Source organism: Balearica regulorum, chromosome 1, assembly GCF_011004875.1.
Source record: "Balearica regulorum gibbericeps isolate bBalReg1 chromosome 1, bBalReg1.pri, whole genome shotgun sequence".
In the NCBI taxonomy this organism is placed as follows: Eukaryota; Metazoa; Chordata; class Aves; order Gruiformes; family Gruidae; genus Balearica; species Balearica regulorum.
The window spans coordinates 85,850,210-85,875,524 of NC_046184.1; the positions used below are offsets into that span (position 1 = coordinate 85,850,210).

Here is a 25,315-nt window from a genome sequence, read left to right on the forward strand (position 1 = left end):
GGAGGAGCGGGGCGGGGGCTGCCCCGCGCCCGGCCCACACCCCCCCCCCCCCCCCCCAGCTCGCGCGCACCTCCCGCCGAAGCCAAACCCCGCACTGCACCCCCGACCCCCTCTGGGAAGCAAGGGGCTGATGCCCGAGTGGGCAAGGGTGGCTGAGGCTGCCCCTTCTTCCGCAGCCACCGACACCAGCCGTCTTCTCCTGGGGACACCGCATTCTTCTCAGGATCACGAGATCATCGAGCAGGGTGGGTGGAAAACAGAACTTGTCCTTCAGAGTCAAGGATTTTCACGTAATGGTGTGAAATCCGAGGGCTGGGGCAAGGGAACTCGCCCCATGTTCACTGTGCTCCAGAGAATGTCCCAAAGGTGAGGAAGGCTCAGGCTCTCCTCCTGGTGTAAGAAACCACAGCCACCGCCTCTAGCCCCAGCATCCCTGGCGTTCCTGGCAGTGTCTCCCCATGGGCATCCTAACTCCCCCGGTCTACAGCTCCTCTACAATCAGAGACCAAGGGACAAAGGAGGTGAGGTCCCCTGAAAAGCCAGACCAATGCCAAAGACACCTGATGGGATGTGCATGAACCCACAGGCAGTTATTTCTGAAGGATGCTTGTGGCTGCCCCCCAACAAAAGGTTGAAGGGCAGGGCATACAGAAATGTGTAGCTACTGACATCACAGAGAACCAAGAGGTAGGCAGATTTTGGAAATACAGGCCCTTTTCAAGCTGAGAAAATGCAATTTTTACCTCCAGCAGCTCATCTAAAAAGTAGTATTTTCCAAAGAGTTTCTTTTCAGGGAAGTGCAAAGATGAGTGCCATGAGGAAAGCATTACTTCAGAACACGTGATAAGCAAGGGGTCAGGGACCTGCAGCTGTACCTATAATGTTGACCTCTGGCTCTTCAAGGTTGTCCCTGAGGACATCCCAGGCTGCAGCACCCTGTCAATATCCACAGTGCAAGAGCACCACTGGGTGGGACGCAATCAAACCCAAGGAGCAATCATAGCCACACCATCCAGCACGTCATTTATCTGCTTGTCGTGGTTTTACCCCAGCCAGCAGCTGAGCACCACGCAGCTGCTTGTTCACTTCCCCCCTGTTGGGATGAGAATTGGGGGAGAGAATTGGAAAAGTTAAAGTGAGAAAACTCGTGGGTTGAGATAAAGACAGTTTAATAGGTAAAGCAAAAGCCATGCGCACAAGCAAAGCAAAGCAAGGAATTCATTCACCACTTCCCATGGGCAGGCAGGTGTTCAGCCATCTCCAGGAAAGCAGGGCTCTGTCCCGCGTAACAGTTACTTGGGAAGACAAACGCCCCCGCCCCCCCCCCAAGCCCCTTATAAACTGAGCATGATGGTCATATGGTATGGAATATCCCTTTGGTCAGTTTGGGTCACCTGTCCTGTCTGTGTCTCCTCCCAACTCCTTGTGCACCCCCAGCCATCCCACTGGCAGGGCAGTGCAAGAAGCAGAAAAGGCCTTGGCTCTGTGTAAACACTGCTCAACAACAGGTCCATAGAACAAAAACATCTCTATATTATCAATGCTGTCTCCAGCACAAATCCAAAACATATCCCCGCACTAGCTACTATGAAGAAAATAAATTCTCTCAGCTGAAACCAGGACACTGCTTTATGCAGACCTCCACAACCCAGCATTGCTTCTACCATAAGGAGCCTCTACATTATCTTTGCTGTATCACGAGGTTGCAAAAGGCAGAGCTTTGACTGACAGCAGCTGAAGCTGGTTCAACTGTTGCCCTCTTTGTACTCCTTCATACAATTACAATAAGAGCCCTTCTGAGCTGCTTCTGATGCCCAACACCAAGCTCACTTCAACACATCCAGTTTGGTATCTTGCAGACTGTGTGATCAACAACTAATCAACTCATTTCCATCCCTGCACCAAAAGCTGGTGCAAACTTTCATTTTCTGAGTCTACGTTCTGGTTTGATGGTAGACAGCTATTGCGTACAGGTGGTTAGCCAGACTCTTCCACTGGCATGCCAACCATTCACATAATTGTCATGTAAGCCTGTGAGGTGATGTGCTGAGTGGATTGCTTCTGACTGGTTGCCAGCCATCACATAGCCATGACAGTCTCACGTCTTCAGGAAGCATCCGGTTGTGCCAGAACCATAGATAGGAATCATACCCACTTGATGTGGTCCACACTCATAAAAATCATAAGGGATAGTATTACAACCTATTCTAGGGCTTCAGTTAGTAACTACCAGCACTAATAATTCACTGTTTTTTCTTTTGTAATCATGCTGCAGGTGTGATGCCTAAGTCAGATGGTGACTTTGCACAACAGTAGTATATTGCTGAGACACAAGCCTGTGGGAGGTGAGGATGCTAGCGTAAGGCAGGGGATAAGGTGTGATACTGGGAGGACACTCGCTTTGTTCTTGCCTCTTGCTGAGTGACTGGTGCTGCAGAACTACATCCCTTCTGGGGTATTGCACTTGGCTTTGCTCCTTGATTTAGAAGACGCAGAAACAGACTACCAAGATGATGATGCTGCTCACCATCTCGTACTGGGGTAAGATCCACTCTTAGAGTCCTGAGACTTCTTTTGGTGTAGGTCATCTTCTCCGTATCAGCCAGAGCTGCAGGAGTGGCATGATTTGTCTGAGAAAGTGGTAAGCCATTGGGTAGCACAGGCCTGGCTGTGTGAAGCCCAAGCCCTATGGCTAGTGGCAGAGCATCCCCAAAGGGCTGTGACGGGTAGTCAAACCAAGGGGATGAAGGTAGAGTACCCTGGGAAAGCAGCTCAGTGTTTGCCAGTGAGCCTGGGTCTGTGGCCCTGATGTACTGTAGGGCAGGTGGTGTAGCTGTAGGAAGTCCAACAGAGGTATTTCTCTGTCCTCCTTGCTTCAGATTTGAGGATGAAGTATCCAAGTTGTCTTCTCCTCTTCAGTGGATGAGAGGGTCTGCACATCAGAGGATGATCTCATGACTTCTGAGGCTGTAGAGCAGGTTTCTTTCCAATGACCTCCTGCAACACATTGTATTCAAAGCAGGAGTCTCTCTCCATGAGAGGATATTGGCATCTTTGACAGTGCTGAACATCTACAGTTTCTTTGCTCTGATATTGTCTTGATTTATTGTCCAGTCCTCTTGTAACCCAGCTGAGTCAAGCAGGGTAGTTTTGGCATTTTGTGGTCCTACACGTATTCTGCCTTTTAGCAAAGAAAGGTACAGGCATCGTCCCGAGGAAAAAAGAGTACCAGATATTTCCCAGCTTGTACCTAACATAAAGAAGAGGATTGCACAGAGCATCTGAAGGGGAATGCCACCAGTGGGAGCACTGGAGCAGGACTGAGGGCATAGCTGTATTGTCCAGATCAGGTGGGCCTATGAGACATGTATTAGAGGTGGGCTGCTCCAGTTAGGCCTATCCCCAGCTAAATGCCCTGGCTTTACCAGCTGAAGTACTCTCCTAGTAGCCCAGATGGTGTTATCGGGGCGGGGAGAGGAAATGAAGACATGGGAGATGTGCCTTGAAAGTGCCACAGGGATAGAAGATTCCTTGTCAAGAACACATTGAAATGATCAGCTTCCTTACAAATGGTCCTCAATCACCTCTGCCTGTCCGTACTTTGCCAGGGAACGCTCTTCCCACTGGCGACCTGTTCATAACAGATCTCTTGGAGTTTCCAGTGCTTGCCAGCTACTTTCCAGATGTGGTTCCTGAGTAAAAGCTTCCCTTCTGATGGGACAGTAAGCCAGCAGAACCTGCTCTGGCATGGCACAACACAGCAGTGAGCCTGCCCATGTACGTTTATCATGCAGAGGAGATATTTGGATATCAGGAAGTACTGGGGTAATGTCCCCTGCTTAATCTTAATTCTGATGTGTGGGGGCATATGGTGTTATTACAGAGGCACTAATTACATGTTTATGTGATCTTTTTCAGATAATAATTCAAAGACGTTTGATGAGCAGGTTCTCTAGTAGACTTGAATGAATAGACCATGAATAGCCCAAAGACGCTTTCTTCATTCTTTTTAACACTATTTTCATCTTCATTCAACATGTTTTTGTAGCTGTGAATTATTTCCTATGATCCAAGGCAAGAAACTTGCTAATTTCTCTGAAGTCACCCATAATTCTAAGGGAAAACACTAAAATGGTGTTTTACCTCTCACACCAAAGTCTGAAAGCCAAGAAATGTTAAACTTGATGAAGTTGGTGGCACACAATATGTGTCTTGGGCACTGTGTTGATAAAAGCCTGAAATGTGTTTCTAAGTTGCTATACTTTCTCATTTCCCCATTAAATACTGAAGGCCTTATCTATCTTGTTTCTCTTAAAAGTGTTTGCAGAAGAAACAGCAAGAAGGGTCCTTGAAAAGGGACTTGTTCTCAGAATGCTTTTAATTGTATAGGATTGTTCATTTTTCCTAATATCTATTTAACTCAAATTCCTGAGGTTTCTTGCTTTCCCTGAAGATCCCGGTTTCCATCAAAAAAACCCACAACTAAACCCCCCAAAAAACACCTCTGAAGTGTTCTTCCACAAGCCAGAACAGAGAAAACTTGACTTTTGTGATGGTTTGGTTTGCTGGTTTGGTTTTGGTTTGTTTTTTGGTTTTTTTTTTTTTAAGTTGTTAAGACTAAAATTTCTGGTCTTCTTCCTACACCAGAAAACTGCACCAGAGTGGGGGAGACTTCCTAGGAGGACAACTTTGGAGGGGAACAAACTGAGAACGGCTGCTGGATTGCAGACCAAACCCTAGGAAGGGTCTCTAGCAATCGTTTTCCTGCCTTCTCGCCCAGAAGAGACAGATCGGCTCTGCGGGGCTCGGATGCGACAGGCCCCCAAAAGCACTCCCCGGGGCCCGTGTTCGCATGGCCGGGGGGACCAGCAGCTCGGCAGCAGCTCGGCAGCAGAGGGCAGCAGGGCCCGGGCTGCGGGAGCCTGGTCCGGGGCCAAGCTGTTCGCAGCTGGGCTTTCTCTTCCCTCCCTCCGCCCCTCCCCACCTACCTGACCGGCCCTCGGGCTTCCCGCTGATCGCCGCTCCGGAGCTCCGGCCGGGGCAGCGGGCAGGACGGGCAGGGCTGCGTGCGCGGCGCGGGAACGCATGGACATGTGAGCGGGGGCGTCTGGGGAGGGGGGGCGCCCAGCCACATCTTCGCGGGGAGGGAACGGGAGGTTAGACCCTTCCAGGAAGGAGAATAGGGCAAAGGGGCTAAGCTCATGCTAGCCGTCCCTCCATTAAAGCTTTGCTAGCACGAAGGGTTGAGGAAGAAGGATCGTCCTGGCAGATGTTCTCATGAGATCTGGGCAGTGAGCTTGTTTTGGAGGAACACTGATAGTCCCGTTCCCCAGAGGGGAAGAGGGGACATCTGCAGGATGAGGGGGAAAAAAAAAAAAAAAAAGAGGGCCAACTTTTGGAGGAGAGGGACTGAGGCATGACTGGGTAGAGGGCTGCCCTGAAGGCACTGCAGGATTGCTCTTCAGCAAACTGAGCTTGAGATCTTCAGACCCTCACCAAAGGAACTGGGCAGAGGTCCTAAACTAGCAATAAACAAAAGTGACCCACTGGCCCAGAGCCAACGGGAAGCAAACTTCCCCTGGATCTAAGGGACCTAGCCCCATGATTGCTGGGAACAAGCTGATGTTGCTCAGGGAATTCACCCATGTTCCTTCAGACTGATTCCTGGGTTGATGAATCACTATGGCTGGGTCACAATGCCTTGCTAGAACCTGGGTAGTGCTGGTGTCTTCATTTCAGCTGTCCTCCTTGTTCCCAAGTAATCCAAGCCAGAAGCTTGACCTGCAACTAGGCCTCCTGTGTTTGGATTCCATTAGACAGTGCGCAAGTCACTTTTGAAGTCTCCCCTGATTTTGGATGAGCTAATTTTGTGCAATGTCATAGTTTACTTGCCATGTTCACAGGCACGTTCCTTTTCTGCTGTGGGTGTTCCTCTTCTTTGGAGTAATCAGTTCTAGTCCAGTCTCAACAAAGCTTTTTGGGGAGATCAGATCCCCTGGTTATCCCAAGCCATATCCCAACAATAACATCAGCATTTGGGATATCCATGTCCCAAAAGGCTATGTGGTGAAGCTGACCTTCAGATATTTTGACCTGGAGCCATCTGAGTCCTGCTTCTATGACTATGTTAAGGTACGTGCATAGATACCTGGGCCAGGGGGTGGCTGGAGATGGGAATCTAGTGGCCACCGCATGCAATGGCTCTTCGTTCACCATGGCTCATCTCATACTTCCCACAAAGGGAAGGGAAGGAGTTAAAGATAGAAATGGGTGGAGCAGGTACTAGCAACTCATGGCTGGGTGATAGTGATGCTTGGAGTAGACTGAATCTTATGAGGCTACAGTGATTTCCCCTTAACTTTGACAGATCAAAGCAGACAAGAAGAACTTGGGCCGATACTGTGGCCAACTTGGGTCAACCACAGGCAATCACCCAGGAAGAAAGGAGTTTGTATCTAAGGGGAACAGGATGCATCTTGCATTTCATTCTGACTTCTCCAATGACGACAATGGTACAGTGATTCCCTACAGGGGCTTCCTGGCCCATTACCAAGCTGTGGGTGAGTAGACAATACCCTCAGCATGCAGAAAGAAGCCTGTGTGGCTGCAACCATTTTTCCTCCTTGTCATGCAAATAAAGAGAAGCTGTAAGCAAGGATATGGATCTCTATGTACTTTCAGTGTACAGCAGAGAGGTTTAACACTTTCCTCCTCTTGTCTCTGCATCTCCTGCGTCTTCAGATCTTGATGAATGTGACCCTAACAATGCTATTGAGAAAGATGAAAGGACTCCGTGCCAGCACTTCTGCCACAACTATGTGGGTGGCTATTTCTGTTCTTGCCGGACTGGCTATCAGCTTCAGAGTGACCACCACTCCTGCAAAGGTAAACTGAAATTTTGAAAGATCAGAAGGTTCCAGGGAAGGAGCCCTTCAGCTGGGAAGGGTGGGAGAAGTGGTTTAGGGAGCAGTTGACAGGGCTGCAGATGACACAGCTCCATAATGTGACCTCTACTTTCTTCCCCTATACCAGTGGAATGCAGCAGTGAGTTGTTCACAGAAGCATCTGGGTACCTGAGCAGCCCTGAGTACCCCCAGCCCTATCCTGAAGACCTCCGGTGTAACTACAGCATCCGTCTGCAAAAGGGCCTGTCTGTCATCCTCAAGTTCTTGGAACCCTTTGAGATTGACGAACACCAGCAGGTCCACTGTCCTTATGACCAGCTCAAGGTACTGGAGATCAGCAAGCTCTACTTCCAACCCTGCTGCCAGACCTGGACCAGAATTGTGGGGACACCACCATTCAGATGGGAAATATGTGATCAGTACAAGGAGAATGCCCCAGCATGAAGGACTGAGCTCTTCCCTTGTCCTGGCCTCGGTGCACTTAATTACCATTGTCCTGAGGTCAGAAGCTCTCAGTCACAGGCCCCTGTGAGTGAAGCCAAAAAAAAATCGTCCTTCTTCCAGTTTTATCTCCCTTTGACTTAATCTCAAGATTTGAAGGGGTTGACAGCTCTGATTCCAATGATAATGGAGAAGCAGAGCTTGCGGTAGGTCAGCCCTTTGTTCTGATCTCTCAGTGCAGACATCAGCAAAGACAGGTCGGACAACCAGCCCTGTTCACCATCATAGGCACCATGGCAAACTTGGTCTGGATTGAAATAGGGATACTGGGGCAGAGAGGCATGTGTGTTTCTGTCTCTGTGATACATGTTTTCCTCATCAGATCCAAGCACGAGGGAGAGAGATTGGTGAATTCTGCGGCAAGGAGTCACCTGGCAGCATTGAAACCAATAGTAATGAGGTGGACATACTCTTCCTCACCGATGAGTCAGGGTTCAGCCGTGGCTGGAAGATCCACTACACCTCGGAGAGTAAGACATTTCTTCCCCAGAGGCTACTACAGCCTATCATCTACACCATTTGTTAATACCATCTTACTTTGTCCCATTCTCTAACAGAAATACGGTGCCCACAGCCTGTCCCACGGGATCAGTTTACCATCATCAGAGACCTGCAGCCTGTGTATCAATTTCAGGACTATTTTGTTGTCAGCTGCAAAACTGGGTATAACCTGATCGAGGTGAGATCCCTTCTCCACTCCCTTCAGCCATATTCTGGCTTCTCTTCAGTTTGTGTAAGTCTTTCACCTTTCAGTAAAACTTTCTTTGGAGATTTAACTCATGGCAACCTCTTGCAATTTCTTTTTCTTCCTTGCTTCTATCAGCTTTCTTCCAGTGGTTTCTCCTTTTCTAGCTCCCTTTCTTATGCAGTTACTGTTCCATGAAGCCCTGGTAGAAGATGAAAGACAAAGATCCCAGGAAACACTGGTAAACAAGAATATCTCTTTGGAAGGATATAAAATCAGACTTGAAGCAGAAGATGTTACCTGCCTCCCTTGCCATCCACTTGCCAGGACTGGGTAGCACCCCAGGCTTGTCATGGTTTTATGGTTGCTGGCTGCTGATATCTTGGCCTGCTATGAAGAATTTGTAGCCTGTGGCAAACACAGGGTAGAGGGAAAGCAGCAAAGGGAGAGGACAGCAACTGGAACAGACTGCAGAGGGGGAGCTATTGGACAGCAGTGAAAAGATGGGCACGTAGAATATTATTTTATTGTGGGGAACGGGATGTAAGGCTCTGTACAACCAACAGAGATGTTTTTCTCTCCCGTGCAGGGCAATCGAAAGCTACTGTCCTTCACGGCTGTCTGCCAAGCTGATGGGACATGGCATCAATCTATGCCCCGCTGTGAAAGTGAGTGATCTGAGAACAGGAATTATGCCTGCTGCCGTGGCTTTCCCTCTCCAAGAACATGGGGAGTTCAGCCTCCGTGACTCAAGTCTGTGACCGCAGACTCATGGATATGCTGGTTGGAAGGACCTGTGGAGGACCACTGTTGACTTTCATTACATTTTTCCACTTGCAAAAACTTAAATGTTTTTCCTCCCTCACAAAAACGCATACAATATCACTAAAATTTTGCTATAATGTTGTAACATCTAAAAGCAAAAGATCCCAGTCTGGGATCCATTTTGGAACAACCCCTCTCTGCCCGCTGTACTAACTGGTCCTTCACATCATGGCCACAATCCAAGTCAAGCCTAAACCTGCAGGCAGTAAAGCTGTCTTTGATTCATCTCTCTCTTTTTTTTTTTTTTTTTTTTTTTTCCCTTTTCTGTAGTTGTGAACTGTGGCAACCCTACAGACCTGGCCAATGGGGCATACGTCTATGTTAACAAACCTGCAAACAACAACTACCAGTCAGTGATCACATACCAATGCAATGAGCCGTATTATCACATTGTCACCGGAGCAGGCGGTGGTGAGTCCTAATCCCACACAGACATTGAAATCTGTGTGTGAAAAGCCCTCTCAGGTTTCCAGTTAGAATTATCTCTGCTCCCCAGGCTTAGGGCTTATGCTTTCCTCCTGTGAAGGCTCTCCAATCTTTCCTTGGCTCTGCAGCATAGCTCCTGAGGCCTCTTCTCTCAACCTCTCCCACCCTGCTTCATTCCCAGAGTCCATCACATCCCTCCTCCACACTCTCCTTAACTTTTGCAGAAGGTCTTACTCTCTCATCTGTAGTCAAGGTTTATTCTTCTCTAGTGGGTTTCATTCTTTCACGGAAATTAGAGGCATGCTGTCTGGGAAGCACCAAAATTATGAAACCTCACCACACCAGTCCAAGTTGCTACAGATGCAAATAAATAAACTCAAACTCTACTCCACTGTAATACTGTTTACCTCTTTGGGATATTGTTCAGCAGCAGAGACATCTGAGGGCTAAATAACATACATACAGAGAAATCTATTTTTATGCAGCAGATCAGAAAAATTAAGGCAGTGTTCAAAACCATTCATGTGCCTTCTTTTTGCACCTGAGACATGATTTGATGACATATGAGCTTTGGTTACAACAACAGTATAAGGAGTTCATGATTTCCATGCCATGGCTGCTCATTTGACCTCTGTAAAAAAAATGAAGATTTTTAAAGTTGACTCAGTTCCTGGATACGGTTTCCAGCAAGGACACACATTGTGCAGCATGCCTGAGAGAGGTGACACACTAGTGCTGGGGCTGGGTGCAAGCAGCTAAGGCGTTCTTTAAGTTGGTACTAATGCTGAATTTGATTATTCTTGCATCTGAGTTTATCTCCTTCATAAAGAGTCAGAGCTCAATCGCATCAGAAAAAAAAATCAGGAGCAAGTAAATATCAGCACCAGCCAAATTCTGATCATGATTTGAAAGAGAACAGCAAGCACTTTCTTGGAAGCATTTACTACAGTGTAAGATAAATTGTATATAAATTATTTTTAGTCACCAGCACAAACTTTCTAAGAAAAGCAAGAGTGTTGGAGGTACTGGAGTTTGTGTTGAGAGGGGACATGCAAGTTAGCTGACCTACCATATAGCCTCAGAAATAGATACTGAGCATGTGCAGTAACTGACTCATCTCTTTCCTGTTTCTGGATCAAACCACCTTGTCCTACTCTTTGCAAACTACAGAGATCAGAAACTTGAATCTAAAATCCATGTCTTTACTTCTTTTCTCCCTTCTTTGGCCTAAATAAGGTCAAATAGTGCTCTGTAAGCATGTGGACTGACTGAAGTTAGGACTTCACTCAGATGGCTCTTCTGGCTTTTCTTCTACGGAAGCAGTGCCTGAGCTTTACTGGTCCCTGGAACTGAGGTGGTTCGAGATGTACGTGCTCTCCCAGATGGAGACATTCCAGACTATACCACAGGCAGCTTTTCCTGGGAAAGGGTGCCTTTGGGCTGGAAGGGCTGAGTGCAGCATGTGGGACACCTTGGAGAGAGGAATGCCATGAAAATTTCTATTGTATTTTTATCTATTCTTATCTATTCTTATCTATTCTATTCTATTCTATTCTATTCTATTCTATTCTATTCTATTCTATTCTATTCTATTCCTATCCTATCCTATCCTATCCTATTCTTTCTTCCCACCCCATGCCTGCAGACCTGGGTGTCATTCAGTTTCCTCTCATCCTACAGACAGATTCACCTGCTCTCCTGAGGGAACCTGGGTGGATCGAGATGGTCAGACGAGGATTCCTGCCTGTTTGCCAGGTCAGTGAAAAACTCTGACTTTGTCTGGTGTTTACCAATTCATGCTTACGGTCAGTACAAAGCCGGGACAACATGTGGGGAGAGGAGTAAGGATAATGGTATCAGTGAGGGAGGACAGGGAAATCTATCCAGGAAGGCAAAAATAATGTGAAATCAAACAGTGATGGTGTAGGAAAGAGAGAGATGAGCCAGGGCAACAGAGGGTGTCATGATCTCCTCGCATTTTTCCACAGTGTGCGGGAAGCCGTTCAATCCCGTTACTGAAGTCCAGCGGATCTTGGGCGGCAGATCAGCAAGGAGAGGCAATTTCCCTTGGCAGGCTCTGACTGGCATCCACGGGCGAGGAGGTGGTGCACTCCTGGGTGATCGCTGGATCCTGACTGCTGCCCACACCATCTTCCCCAAAGGGGCGGGAGGGAGCAATGCAAGCCTGGACCAGATAGCAGAGGAGGCTGACATTTTCCTCGGCCACAACAAGGTAGAAGAGCTCCACAAGTTGGGTAACCACCCTGTACATAGGATCTTTATCCACCCAGATTACAACCCTAAAGATGAGCACAACTTCAATGGGGACATAGCCCTGCTGGAGCTGAAACACCCAGTAACCCTGGGACCTACAGTACTGCCCATCTGTCTCCCAGATACTACCAACACCACGTTCTACATGGATGGGCGCATGGGCTATGTGAGTGGCTTTGGTGTGGAAAAAAACTTTATTTCAAACAATTTGAAGTACGTGAGCCTGCCAGCAGTTGCTCGAGAGAAGTGTCAGAGTTGGCTGGACAGTAAGAAGAGAGACATACCTATGGTTTTCTCTGAGAACATGTTCTGTGCTGGCTTCCTCACAGTCAAACAGGATACCTGCCAGGGCGATAGTGGGAGCGTCTTCACGGTGTTAGACACAGGAAGTGGTCGCTGGGTGGCTACCGGTATTGTTTCTTGGGGTATCGGCTGTGCCGAGGGTTATGGCTTCTACACCAAGATCATCAACTATTTGGACTGGATCAAAGGGATAGTAGGGGAGGATAGGCTCTAAGTGTTGCTGTCCTACTAGCTGAAGAATCACTGATAGCATATAAATTTCCAGACACAGCAAATCGTATCTAAAGCTCTTGATGATGTCCCAAAGGCTTTTCAAACACACAGACCATATAACCTTCATCATGAGCATTTCTGAAAGCCACCATACTGTTTGATCAATTCTTGGTGGTACCATGAAAACTTACCAAAGCTGCTGTACCATTGGCAGCTTGTGGGACGCCTTTGCGGATGTTCTAGTTCTTCCAATCTTATTACTGGATGAAGCCTTAATAGTATCAGGAAATCTTATGACAGTAAGCATGTTATTTTTTGAAGTGCTGATGATATATCATAAGACTACTGCAGTCTACTTTTGTACCCTATTCTGTGGGAAAGTAGCAGGGCAGCAGACTTTCTTGAAGGATGTGGTACTTTGTGCTGAGTACAGTGTGCATATACCCATTGGCATCAGTGAGATTCTATGAATATTAAAATCATTGCTGGAGAAACCAGGTGTGTTATGTTTTTCTGTCTTTGTTTTTAACAACTATAAATATTCCCCATCACTGAAAGCAACTTACAGACTTCATACAGGGATTGCATTACCCACCACTAAAGTGTTTCCAGCTCTGCAACAGCGCATGGCAGTTGCCCACCTGTCACAAAACTGCCATTAGATTACCCAGTCTGAAACTCCAGGTTGCTTCAAAGGAGGCAAAAGTAAGGTGTCTGTGTGATGCCACATTCAAAAGACGGGGGAGACAACAACCAATCTCATGGAGAAAAGAGGCCAGGAACCTTTCTTTACGGATCAGAATTTGAGGATGGATTTTTTTATACTATATGAAATAAAGCTCAGACTGCAGGACAGCATCTCTAAAATGCAGGACAGCTGCATCAGAGAGAAGGTGACCCCTCGTGTTGTGGGCATTCTCTGGAGTTGTCTCTTGACTAGTTTTGCTACTGCAGAACAACCTACCTTTTTCTTGTGAATCACTGAGAGAACTGAAGTGCAAGAGCCTGATGGGAACTCTGGGAGTAAGGTCATAGTTGCCTTCTCAAACTGTTTTCTGTGAGATCCAGCTCCAGATCTCAGGTGTCAGTATTTCTCATTTGCTTTTGAGATAATGTACCCTGGGGGAGTGATCAGTGAAATTGCACATCTGATATAAGTTCATCTGTGATCTCCAGGGGTCAGAATCCTGTTGATTTTTCCCATTTGTATGGGCAAGAGGGGAGCATGAGAGGCAACAAGAGCATGGAAAAACAAGGTGTCCAATTGTACTGGAGCAATGGATAAACCCTGGTCCAGGGGAGAGAAGGGAGAATGAGACATGCAACGGGGGGGGTATTCCAGGTGAAGAACAGGGAATTTCTGGGATGCTTGGTGAGTACAGGTAACAAGAACAATAAAACACTCAACTCTTCAGTCCTTGTAAAAATTAGGAAAAATGACTGAGAAGCCATCTTAAAGAATCTCCTGCTTTGCAGGAGACTAGGAAACTTTGGGAAGCTGAGGCATGGAGAATAGATGATTTGTCCCAAATGCCTGTAGGAATCTGTGACCCTCCCAGGAATAGCAATCTGAGCTAAAAAAGTATCTTTCCTGTCTCCTACTCCTGGACCGTTCAGCCACATTTCTGTTTTTCTTCTCTGCTGTCCTGAATTGATTTCAGCAGTTTGTCTTCCTGTCCTTTTCCAGAAAGATTGGAGTTAATCAGTGAGCTAGTGAGTAATCATGTGACGCTGCTTGCCTGAGTGGCTTTGTGGTCACAGAAGCTAAGGAAATATCTTACCTTACTTTGAAGGTCACTTTTTCAGAACTTAAAATGGATTAATTTTCCCCAAATTGTACTTTGTTGAGCTATTTCTACTGCTGAAGTATCCATCACATACCAAAACAGAAGCTTCCTAATAGCCAGACATAGCAGTCTGTAAGATTTCCAGTGGCTTTTGCTCGTGATTACCTCAGATGTTTGGGCATGTTTGTGTGATTTATGAAATTCTAATACATACTGTGAAGTAAAAAAATATTGTTACAACAGCAGCACTGCATCATTATTGTTTCTTTGCCAGTCTATAGTCACCTCTTTGCACAAGAGGAACATGGGCTAAGATTGCAGCCTGGACTATTTACCAGGGATGGACATTCCCTTTTGCACTCCAAAAGATGAAAGCTGAGATGAGTCCACCAGTTAGCCACAAGAAGGAATTACTATAAATCTTCATACTAGATTAAAGTTGGCACATACAGTAAAAAGCATTCAACATCCTGTGGGTCACAGTTCCTCAGGAATGCAGTGTAAGATCCTTGCTTACTAGCCCAACAACAAAATAACCTTTTGCTTGTTACACAAAATTGAAGGTGCTTGAGCCGAGTGCAGGAATCTATATGAAATCTCCCAAGAACTCCACACGTCCTCCTCACCATTTCCTAAACTCTCAGAAAAACAGGCTGGAAGAGGAGGTCTCTAATCCAATCTACTGCTGACAGCAGGACTAATTTCAGAGCTTCAAGGACCTTGCCTGGGCAAGTTATGAAGATGTCCAGGGACACAGATTCCCCGGTCTTTTATGGCACTTGTTCCAGTGCTGACCCACACCCTGGGAAAAGGCCCAACTGGAAATTCTCTTATTGCAATTCATGTCTATTGTCTCTTGTCCTGTCACTGTTTACCTTCCAGAAGAGTCTTGTTCCATGTATTCTCTAGCCCTCCTTTAGGTACCTGAATACAGCAGTTAGATCCTCCTCTTAGCTTCCTCCTTTTCAAGGTGAACAAATCCAGCTTCCTCCGTATTTCATCATATGCCAGCTGCACCAGTTCCCTGACCATCTTAGTGGAAGGATACGTGTGAGTGATATGGGACTTTCTGGAGCAGAAGACACCCCTAACGCACGTCAGGTAATCTTCTCCCACAACACTACCTTCCCTAAATCAAGCAAGCTTTATTTCTTATCCAACACAAAAAAGTTTGAAAAATAAAGCCCTGAGGACAGGTGAATGAAAGGATTTTGAAGTTATCTCTTCTGCTTTGCTTGATTCAGAAGTCTAAAGTCCTCATTGCTGGTAATGGTTGGTCAATGAGATGCAACCACCTCAGAAGAACTACATAAAGACTCTCAGGTAGAGAGGTGAGGTAGCACAAGTTACAGCTTGACAAAAGCTGGCAGTGTAGTGGGTCAAAATGTGACTAGACACTTGATTTAGGGAGTTTCAAGGAGAACTAGGTCTAGACTGAGAAGAAAGGCAATATACACACAGTAGCGCATTGCACACAAGGCAATTTGGAAATTCTTTAATGCTATTAGATATTCTGAACAATACAGGAAACAGATAAATCAGAAACCAGGCTCTGAACCTACCAGGGTTCAATTTTCTATTGTCTTCACTGAAATCTCCCTGTCAGGTGGAGCATGGCTAGGTCTTTTTGAAGTGGGAAAAAATGGGATAGAAAAAAAATGAGAGGAAGCAGCAGGAGCCTCTTTCTCCAGAATAGCATCTTCCTCTTATGCTACTGAGTGGGAGAAAGAGAATTTCCCTTCCCAGACTCAATGACGGTGGGAGAAACAGATACATATTCCTGACTCTCCTCTCAGCACAGACACAATGAGTAGACTCGTTATATACACAGAGCGAACAGGACCACAGCCAGCCTGAATATGTAACCATCACATTTAGAAAGGGTGACTGTGCTGAAAGGAGAAAGAGTTAATACTGCGAAGCTTCTTCATCTTCATGCTTGCTCATGGTCTCTGTAATCCAGTCCAAATAACGCACTACCTTGGTGTAAAGACCAAAGGTACCACATCTTGGTCCCCAGGAGATCAGCCCGGCCACATAGTACCGTCTCTCATCAAGAGGATCTTGGATAGCATAGGCTCCACCGCTATCGCCTTTACAGCTGTCCTTGCCACCACCAGCACAGATCATATTGTCAGTGAATCGGTAAGCACTGGAATCAGCAGAGCCCTCCGGTTTCACAGACCGGCACTCATTCATGTCCACCACGGGAATCTGGGCCTTCCAGAGATAAATAGGCAGTCTTCCTCTCTCTCTCTGGCCCCAGCCAGCAATGTAGCCCAGAGTCCCTTCCTGCAGCTCATACTCAGGTGATTTACCAGGAAGACAGAGGGGTGAGATGTTTGGGCCCATCTTTACAGGATCCCTCAGCTTCACTAGTGCAATATCATTATCAAAATCAGTCCTGGTTTCTATGGGCTGCTTCTTCCAACCAGGATGGATGAATGAAGCCTCTGGGATCAACTGCTTGGCCTCCAAGTACAGAGATTCTCTGCCAACATTGATTACCCCAGCATACATGTTGGGGTTGTCGTATCCCTCCAGTACATGAGCTGCAGTCATCACCCATCTTTCAGAGATGAGTACGCCACCTCCTCTTGGGTAATCGAAATACACCTGCCAGGGAAAGTTGCCCTTTTCTGCAAGGGTGCCTCCAAAAATCTTTGCTTTCTCTCGAATGGGATTACTAGGCACTCCACAGACTGGAAAGAAAAGAAAAAAAAGAGGAACCAGATGGGAGAAATTGCAGTTACAAATAGGGGGTTCTTTGGTACTGCTAAAAAGCCCATAGTCCCCTCCTTCCTGTGTCCTCTAAATCATTTTTGATTCTGAGTAGCTGGTGTTTATATTCTATGTCATAGAGTTTGCAACTACTATTTACAGAGAAATTCAGGAAATTCATCTGGATCTTGTACTTTGCCAATGAGGATTTGGGGGTCTGGAGTAGAGAAGAGGTATCATGTACAACTAGCCCTAGGCATACCGGCTTCTCTAAGAGGGTAAGCTGAACAGTGTGCAGGATACATAGGATTTAAAATTCTCTCTATCAGCTGGAAGTTAAGACCCAGCCATAACTACCAGCAGGCAGGAACTGTAGTACCCATGCACTTGCCTCCTCAGTGTCTCCCAAGTACACAAAGAGACCATGAGTTGGTCCTTGACAGGGACCTTGCTTGAGCTTTCAGTCACAGTAAGTGTAGCTGAATACCGAAGGACATGTTAAACCTTAAGGGTTTAGGCTATGACTTCCAGTGAGTGTAGTGAAAGACCTTTCCCTATAGCGCTGCATCAGTCCACAGTAGTGGACAGCTGGGCACTACCCCCAGGAGAGGTTTGAAGAGAAGCTACAGCTCTCAGTGTAGTTTGAGAGGGACCGAAGACAGAAAGGTCCAGCATTGTTGGATGTCTCTTTTGATCTGTCAGTCTTTTTGCTACCTGCAATATACACAGAGATCTAAAGCACTGAACAACTTGAAAATGTGCACACATGAAGGTGGGGAAACTGGTGTAGAAACACACACTGATACTCAAAGAGGTCCCGTTATACCAGATGTCTTATTATGTTGCCCATTTTTGTCTTCAGTTTCCTTCTGCTGCCTTGTCTGACCTTTCTTTGGGGCCCACAGCTTTCAGAAATGCCCTGTCCAACGTGATTCAAACAACATAGAAAGGATCAACTGTACTATCAGGCTTAGCAGTTTAAAAACAGAGCGATGAAAGAAGCAGTGGTCATCATATGCCGTTTGTACATATACAAAGTTTTTGGTAGTACCTGGGACACATTTTGGTAGCTTTGTTCCCATCTCTTCGTTGACCCATTCTCCACTGGCTGAGCACTGATACACCACTTGGAACACACAAGAAAAGTGCCGTAAGGATACAATCAAGATGAAGAGAGGGTAAGTAGCATTACTGTATAAGATGATGTATTAACCTTCTCATTTTCAAGGCAAGCACAGCTTGGTAAATATTGCTGAGATCTCCCTAGAAGTACACAACCCCACCAGGGTGCTTCTGCCCCTATTTTGGAGGGACCTCATCTAATTGATTTCTTGAGTCCTTTACTTCTCCACCAGAAATGTGTGCTAGATGTGACAAAAACCCCTGTGGTTCACACACCAGGCAAATGGAGACAGGACTGGCTAATGCATGTAAGGTCAACAGCCCAAGTACAGACATTATTAGACTGTATTAAACACAACAGCAACACAAAACTGCCTGCAACCCCACACCAGTAAGAACTTTTTCCCAGTCTTGACCTGATGGGATATAATCCCAGCCCCATGACAATGCCAGTACCATTTCTTAGGACTTTGATCAAAGAAATACATTTGTGTGGCAGAGGTAATGCTTACCATCCTTCTCGGGTTTTAGGGTATAGTAAGGTGCATCACATTGATACCGGAAAGCAGCTTTGTACAGAGGCTCATGAAGCTCGGAGACGTATATGGCTTGGGCATTGTCAATAGGAACGGGATCACCACAGTTCACAGCTGTAGAGAAGAAACAAAATCGATCAAATACAATCAAAGGGGCATCCTCACCCAACAATATGATTATTATGTATATCGGGGAACCACTCAGCTCCTCTGGTCCCTGTACAGTCATCAGCACTCCCTTCCTCTGTACCCTTTAGCATGCTCACATCCCAGTCCTTCAGGGTTCTCCTAATCTGGAGCTATAGTGGATCTAGAGCCTAAAGGCTCCATTCCAGTCTGCTTCCCACAATACAGAGATGGGTCACTTACGAACACATCTGAAATGGGAGTTGCTCCATTCACCATTGTCCTGACAGCTGGAGTAAAAAGTCATGATGCTGTCCCGTTGCTAGGGAAAAGAACACATGATCCATGTAAGTCACTGGCCATGAGATATATCTCACACAGGCACTCCAGTGGAGGGTCCTCAAAATGCTGCAGTGGCTGGAAGAAGTTTTCACTTACTACAGCTGTGGTGAAAACTTTGAGTCCCCAAAGGTGCTCAGGACACCTGATGAGAAATGGCATCAGGAAGCTGCTGAGAGGGACAGAGAGGATTTATGCTTTTTTTTGTAACTTACCCTCACAATTTCATAGCCTTCCACACAGGTCACCTTCACAACGTCCTTGATGATATACTTGTTCTTCTTTGGGTCAAGAACAGAGTTGGGGATGACACTCAGGGGACAGGTTATAGCTTTGAAGAGATAGGTGGAAATCAATGATTAACTGTTTCAAGATTTACTCTCCTTCCAGCTCCCAACTTCTTTCTCCCCAGTGATTATTTTCCCTACCAAACAGGCATCTTCTGTTTACCCAATATCAGCAGCTGTGAACATGTTAACATGGTGTTCTACCATGAATCTGACCTGGGACAAACCCTCTCCCTAACTCAGCAGCAGAGAGGACACTTTCCCACATGTTTACTCACGATTCCCATAGTAGCGTATTTTCCAGCCTTTGTGCTGTATTGCATGGTCTGTCTGGAAGATTATGTCAAGAATGTTGCTCCTAGTTTTGATTTCAGGAGGATCTGGGAATTTGCTACCACAATAGGGACCAAAATGCTGCTTTCCAGAGACAAGCTAGGAAAATAACAAACAAGAAGAAATGAGAAATACCAAATGTATTCAGAGAGATATTCAAATATATATTCTATATATACATATTCAAATGTATTCCCAAGAACTTCAAAAGGCAACATAGTTGAAAATAAAGTTAGGAAGTCAGAGGGTCTTCTGAATATGAGGAAATTGAGGGGAGATCCAGAGCATCCTGACTGCCTCCCTAAGCCCCACACCTACTGTTAAGCTGTCGTGACAAGTCCCTTTTGAGTCAGCTGGTTCCACATCGAAGTCCTCGCTGAGTATGGTCAACGCCACAAAGTAGCCTGGCCTCAGAGCCACTCGGTACTCACACCGCGAATTCTCTGGGTACTGGTTGGGGTAGTTGGGGCTGACAATCTCCCCTGATGGCTCAGTGTAGACATTTCCACTGCAGTTCACTAGGATTAGGGAAGGAACACAGGTATGATTCAGAAAGGAGATGGCCCATCTATGAAGCTGACAAGCCTTCCATTTTCCACTACATCTCCAGTCTCCCCAATCACCACGTCACAAACACTGCATCTTTCCAGGAAACTGAAGCCAGGGCCACTCTCAATCCAATTAGCCAGGGACTTTAACTTCTAATGGCCTTTCTTTTTACCTTCCACCTGCAATTTAGGCCCTCTTCCCTCATGCTCAGGTCCTCATATTATACTCCTTTCAACATACACCATTTGCGACTTTGTAATTTTTTAATTCAAGCCAAGCAGTCCCTTGGCCATTTTTATGTCTTTATTGAACTGCCCTGTTTTGTCAGAGGTTAAAAGATTCACAGATAGCAGTACGCTAAGAAAGGTCTCCATCACAGTCTTTAAAGAATGTCATTTAGTAGTTTCTTAATTCTCTTGACACAAAAAAAGAAGAGTGTTAAGAATGTTAATAGAAATTCCCCAAATCACGGTCTACTGCCAGTTCAGATTTGCATGGGGATGGTTTTTTTGCCAAAATATACCTGTCACAACTGGTTCAGAAGGTTGATAGAGGTCTTCCATGTACAATATCTCACTTGGACTAAACTGACTCTTGCTGTTGACCACAGATAATATAGCTCTCTTACCTCCACATGTTTTCTTATCCTCGTAGAGGAAATAATCTGGTGGACAGGTACAGAAGTAACCTCCAATATAATTATTACAGTAATGACTGCAAGGTTGCTCCACAAAATCCATGCACTCATCCAAGTCTGCAAGTGTGAAAAGATGAATCAGCTGAGAGTAGGAGAGGGCCCTAAGGGCAAGAGGAACGTGAGAAAGTGAAGCAAACACTGGTGAACAACAAGGAAAAGGTATCTCTAAGACAGCATTTATACTGGCCATAATGGAAAGCAGTGCTGTCTGCTTTAAATAAGGCATTCTTGTAAGGAAAACCCTTATGTCAGTTTTCGTGTGTGTCCCCCAGCCTGGACACTACAGAGATTCAGAGGAGGCTGTTTTAGCCTTACCCACTGCAACATAGTAGGCTGCAAAACCAGTGAAACGCTCCTCATTGGAAAAGTCTGATCGGAAGCTCATAGTGAGGGTGTTGTAAGGGATGTGAAATTCCTCCACAATCGAGGAGCCAGGGGCACGAGGTTTCTTCCGCCCACAAAGCACACCTTCAACATGGCCACCAGACAGGATCTGCAGAAGAATGCAGAGAGGTTTTCTCTCATTATTGGAGTATGTGCAATTGCCAACATTTGAGTCTTTTGGCTTATAGGTGGCTAACCAAAGCCTCCTAAATTGCATGCATTTCTCACAGCATTCAGGTAGATCTCTCAGGGCACAGCTATGTCACATAGCTAGCAGGAGGGACCGAGGCTGCTGTGCCATCCACCGAGCTGGCCAAGGGTGGAAGACAGCCAGCCAAGGTACAGCTGAATGGAGCCCCTAGACAACGAGTTTCATGACATTTGTAAGATGCCCGAGTCTACTGACTTCCAAGCTGTGAAATGCCTGTCTTAATTTCTCAGATACAAATTAATCCAGAAATGGATCTCTGTTCTCTGTTAACATCCTTTCCTCAGGCCCACTTGCACACAAAATCAACACCTTGGGTCAAAATGGCAAAACCAATCACTGACGGTCTGCAGAGCAGTCTGACAGGTTCATTGGTTTGTTGCAAAAGGACAGGTGTTATTACAGCTCCAAGCAGAGCACATCCATCCTACTGTCCCACCTTGGTCCTTCTCCAAGGTCTCCTTCTAGTGCTGCACCTGATCTTCTTGCCCCTTTTCACACATAGTTATTGCAGGATAGGATGGTCTTGTTTCTGTCTATTTGTGTGGAAATGCTTGATCTTTTGTGCCTTGTGGGACAACATGGAGCAGAGCTAGTGGGTCTCTGTTTTAAGAAATCTGTGGTGCATAGATCATAGAAAACTGTGGTGCAATGTACCACAGCACTTTATCTGAGTGTCCGCTATCCATACACAGATCTCTTGATTGGTTTACCTTCATCATTTCCAATCAATTTTTGATTGCATTAGATCATCTATGTCCACTCATGGATTAATTCTGAATAATTTCAGGGACAGAAAAGCAAATGCCCTAAGAAAATGGCCCTTTTATACCTACGGTTCACTGGCTAAGAATATGCCTTGCAATAGGGAGGTGTCAGTGATGGCTAAGAAGGCTTTTCCTATGAATATAGGAGAAACATGGGGAAGGGGGCAGAAATGGGACACTCAGTTGGCAGACAATGCTTATGTGGTTATGAGGCAAACTCAAATCAATTTAGTGACTGCTAGTGCAGATACACTCAGTCATTTGGGCTTCTTGGAGCTCAGAACAGGAAGGATGTATCTATCTCTTCTTCCAGCCCTGGGCTTTGTACACTGTTTTGCTGTTCTGTGCTCTAACCTGCCTTCTTGTCTTTCTCTCACTTGGGGACAGGGACAGTACCTTCACAAAGTCATATTCGCAGTTCTGCGATGGTTCAAGATCCATATGTGTGAAATAAAGGTGAATGCCATATCCTGAAGGGACCTGGATTTCCCAAGATTCCTGCAGATCATTGGGATACACCTGAGGATAATTGGGTGACAAGATCTCACCATACATGGACGCTGCATCAGCCCAGACAGGGAGACAGAAGATAAGGTACCTGAGAAAAGAGGAGGGAAGATGACGTTGCAGTAGTCTTCTCTGTCCTCATACACGCGGAGTCCCTAGTGAAAAAGCTAGTCTTTGGCTGTACATAGCATGCAGCGTAGCTCCTGGCTTTGGAGTTTTAATGACCAATGCTGTGGCTGTGTGAGGCTTGTCCTTCTCCTGTAGCCTTTCACACAGAAGGAGCACAGCCTCAGTTGTGCTCTCTGCTCCTCTTCAGCTCTAGAAGAGCTGGTAATGCTGCAGGAGTTGAACACAAGGGTCTTAAGTGCTATTCCCTACTTCACTGCCTTGTTCTGGAGGCTAATTGGGCTATAAATACATTCAGATTTGAGAATCAGTACAGTACTACAGGAAAAACACCTAATTTATAAAATGAAATTATTAATAAACCTGAGTTCCCCTTGGAGATTCAATAACTCACCACATCTGGAAAAAGCTGATCTTCCTTTTTGAAAACTTTCAGGAATTGGACTTTGGAGTCACAGTCTGGGACAAAAAAACCAGTGTTATTGATTAATGTTGTCTGTGCTTCTGCGTGCCTGCTAGGCAGGTCAAAGACCCTAAAACCCCAGCTTGTGGAGAATACATCAATGTTTTGCCTCAAAAGCAAGTTTATATCTCTGTTCCTTCCCGCATACAGCAACCCCAAGCATCAAGAAGGGATGCTAGGCTCTGTACTGGCAAAATGGAGAGATGATCCCTATCCTGGTACTCACTGGTACTCGCATTCTCTCCTTATGACCATCACTGTCTCCAAACACCATGCCGGCGCACAGTAAATTAATACAGAAAGCACCTCCCACCCAGGGTACACAATCCATTTTCCCCACCACCTCAAAAATTATGCTAAGGCCCTGGGGATGGGGAGCAGCTTGTCCTGACTCTTCTAGCAGTTAGACAGCGACGCTCAGGAATATTTTCCTTTCTCATGTCCAATGCTTGCAATATTTACCTTCTCTCCCTAGTTCGTGCCTGGCTTTCTTCTCTCTTCCCTTCTCTTTTCTCTCTTTCGCTTTTTCTTTTTTCTTCCTGTGCACACCCTCCTCCAAATGTACCCAAGGCTGAGGTCTGGGGAAGAAGCCTCTAATTCGCAGTATCGCAGCACCCTCTGTCTGTGGGATGCGGCTTCCCAGCCCCCCGGCTGGGGTGAGATGCTCGGCTTGCCAGCTCTCGGGCAGGGAGGGGAATTGCCAGAACAAATTGCACAATCCCGTTGGCTCGGGCTGCGCGGGGGGGCGCACAGATCTGGTCTACATTAAGCGTTTTCGGGAAATCAGATGACTTTGGGGAAAAGGGAAGGTAGTAGAGTTTTCGGCTGCCTCCCCTCTCCTCCACTTTCCCCGCCCCTCTGCCTTTTAAAAGCTAGGAACAAAATCCAAAGGGTGTAGAAAAGGGAGAGTCCACATGAGAACTGGTCCAATGTTTTTGCATGGAAAAAAATGATCTGTTTGATCATCCCATCCAGAGACCACTTTGCCAGAGTCCGCTCTGTTACTGCAACCTAGTGGCCACTGGGCTACTGCCACTGCGCCTCATCTGATGCTTCAGACACCCTCTTTTAGGAGGAAAAAAAAGGAAAAGACAGTGGCCTATTCAATGTTATGCCTCTCTGAGGCTACCAGCAGGAGTAAGGGTGCATTGTTTTGCTGGGGTTTGTTATGGGAACACTCCTGTAAGTAAGAACTTGACTAAGAACTCATAATTACCTCTTTATGTACCAAGTGAACTTCATGTGAGAGCAACTGTTTATCATACTTAGCCCTGGAGCAAGTTAGATCTAAAATCCTTATGGAAAGGAGTTTCAAGACTTATGCCAGACAGGACTCTTAATCCAGCCAGTTCCCACAAGCCAAGACCAAAATATAACCATACAAGCTAAAAGACCTGTCACTGATACTCCAGAATACCCCTTCTCCTCACAAACCAGCTACACTGGGACCAGCCTATTAATAAAAATGGAAAACACCATTACAACCTCTTACCCTTTACAATCAGCACAGCACACTCCAGAGCATGTTCTAGGCAGGAAAAAAAACAATGATTCAAGTTTCAACAGGCCAAAGGCAAAGTGTGTTAGCAAAGCCCAGCTGAAAAACTCCTTTATATTGCCAGGGGAGAGAAACACCTACGGATGAATCATAACTGACTTCATTGTAGTCAGGATAAAGGCTTTTCTTGAAGAACATGCCTAGTCTGTTTTCTTTGTCAAACTGAGAATGGATAGAGAAAGAAAACAGTGTGTCATCTCACTTCTGATGTCTCTTGGGAGCACACCTTGATGTTTCTAACTGGAATGTTGAGAACCAGGAAAACAGTGATGAAAGATACACAACAGATCATGGGGAGATGTTTTCTCCTCCAAACTGGGCAAAGTAAAGACCCTGCCAGTGACTCTTCAAGTCACGATCGTATTTTAAAATGGACATGGCAGAAGTAAAATGAGTGTGAGCTGATATATTATGCATGTCCTTTCATCGCAAGGGAATTGTATATTTTCATATAAACCTGACTCAACTTGTCTGTTGCAGTGGTAAATTAATATATGTATGAATATTAATAATTCTTTAGAAGACATATACCTATTAATTAAGAAAAAGATTGCTGAAGTTAAATAAAAGCTAGCTGCATTTTATCTGGGCACATATCTGCATAATGCTAACTATTTATGCAGAAGACCAGTGATATTTATGTATATATTTCCATTAAATACACACATAGCAT

At 45.9% G+C, this 25,315-nt stretch overlaps 2 protein-coding genes and 1 pseudogene across 2 annotated transcripts; 1 reads left to right on the forward strand and 2 right to left on the reverse strand.

Annotated features, from left to right (window-relative positions):
• The first annotated feature begins 4,970 nt into the window (after nucleotides 1-4,970).
• C1R (complement C1r) lies at nucleotides 4,971-12,626 on the forward strand. The gene is made up of 11 exons (XM_075763187.1): nucleotides 4,971-5,093; nucleotides 5,904-6,132; nucleotides 6,368-6,560; nucleotides 6,742-6,885; nucleotides 7,033-7,229; nucleotides 7,729-7,876; nucleotides 7,964-8,085; nucleotides 8,681-8,759; nucleotides 9,187-9,327; nucleotides 11,023-11,097; nucleotides 11,331-12,626. Exons 1-11 carry the CDS (start codon nucleotides 5,086-5,088, stop codon nucleotides 12,131-12,133), a joined length of 2,139 nt encoding a protein of 712 aa, XP_075619302.1. The 5' UTR covers nucleotides 4,971-5,085; the 3' UTR covers nucleotides 12,134-12,626.
• A 2,772-nt stretch (nucleotides 12,627-15,398) lies between these two features.
• Nucleotides 15,399-23,715, reverse strand: C1S (complement C1s). The gene is made up of 12 exons (XM_010312600.2): nucleotides 23,547-23,715; nucleotides 23,016-23,080; nucleotides 22,385-22,586; nucleotides 20,945-21,122; nucleotides 20,561-20,686; nucleotides 19,702-19,901; nucleotides 19,329-19,482; nucleotides 18,979-19,094; nucleotides 18,668-18,746; nucleotides 18,275-18,412; nucleotides 17,692-17,766; nucleotides 15,399-16,621 (listed from the first exon to the last, which is right to left on the reverse strand). The coding sequence occupies exons 2-12, from the start codon at nucleotides 23,018-23,020 to the stop codon at nucleotides 15,828-15,830; spliced, it is 2,067 nt and encodes a 688-aa protein (XP_010310902.1). The 5' UTR covers nucleotides 23,021-23,080; nucleotides 23,547-23,715; the 3' UTR covers nucleotides 15,399-15,827.
• On the reverse strand, nucleotides 21,540-21,895 carry LOC104643321 (large ribosomal subunit protein eL39 pseudogene; annotated as a pseudogene).
• Nucleotides 23,716-25,315: the final 1,600 nt, after the last annotated feature.

Excerpts from the sequence above, each read along its gene's own strand:
- C1S (XM_010312600.2), bottom strand. Across the intron at positions 20,687-20,944 it reads AGCCTACTATGTTGCAGTGG|ACTTGGATGAGTGCATGGAT; the intron begins GTAAGGCTAAAA and ends TCACACTTGCAG. Across the intron at positions 18,747-18,978 it reads AAGGCTATGAAATTGTGAGG|CAACGGGACAGCATCATGAC; the intron begins GTAAGTTACAAA and ends TCTTTTCCCTAG.
- C1R (XM_075763187.1), top strand. Across the intron at positions 6,886-7,032 it reads TGACCACCACTCCTGCAAAG|TGGAATGCAGCAGTGAGTTG; the intron begins GTAAACTGAAAT and ends CCCCTATACCAG. Across the intron at positions 7,230-7,728 it reads GTCCTTATGACCAGCTCAAG|ATCCAAGCACGAGGGAGAGA; the intron begins GTACTGGAGATC and ends TTTCCTCATCAG.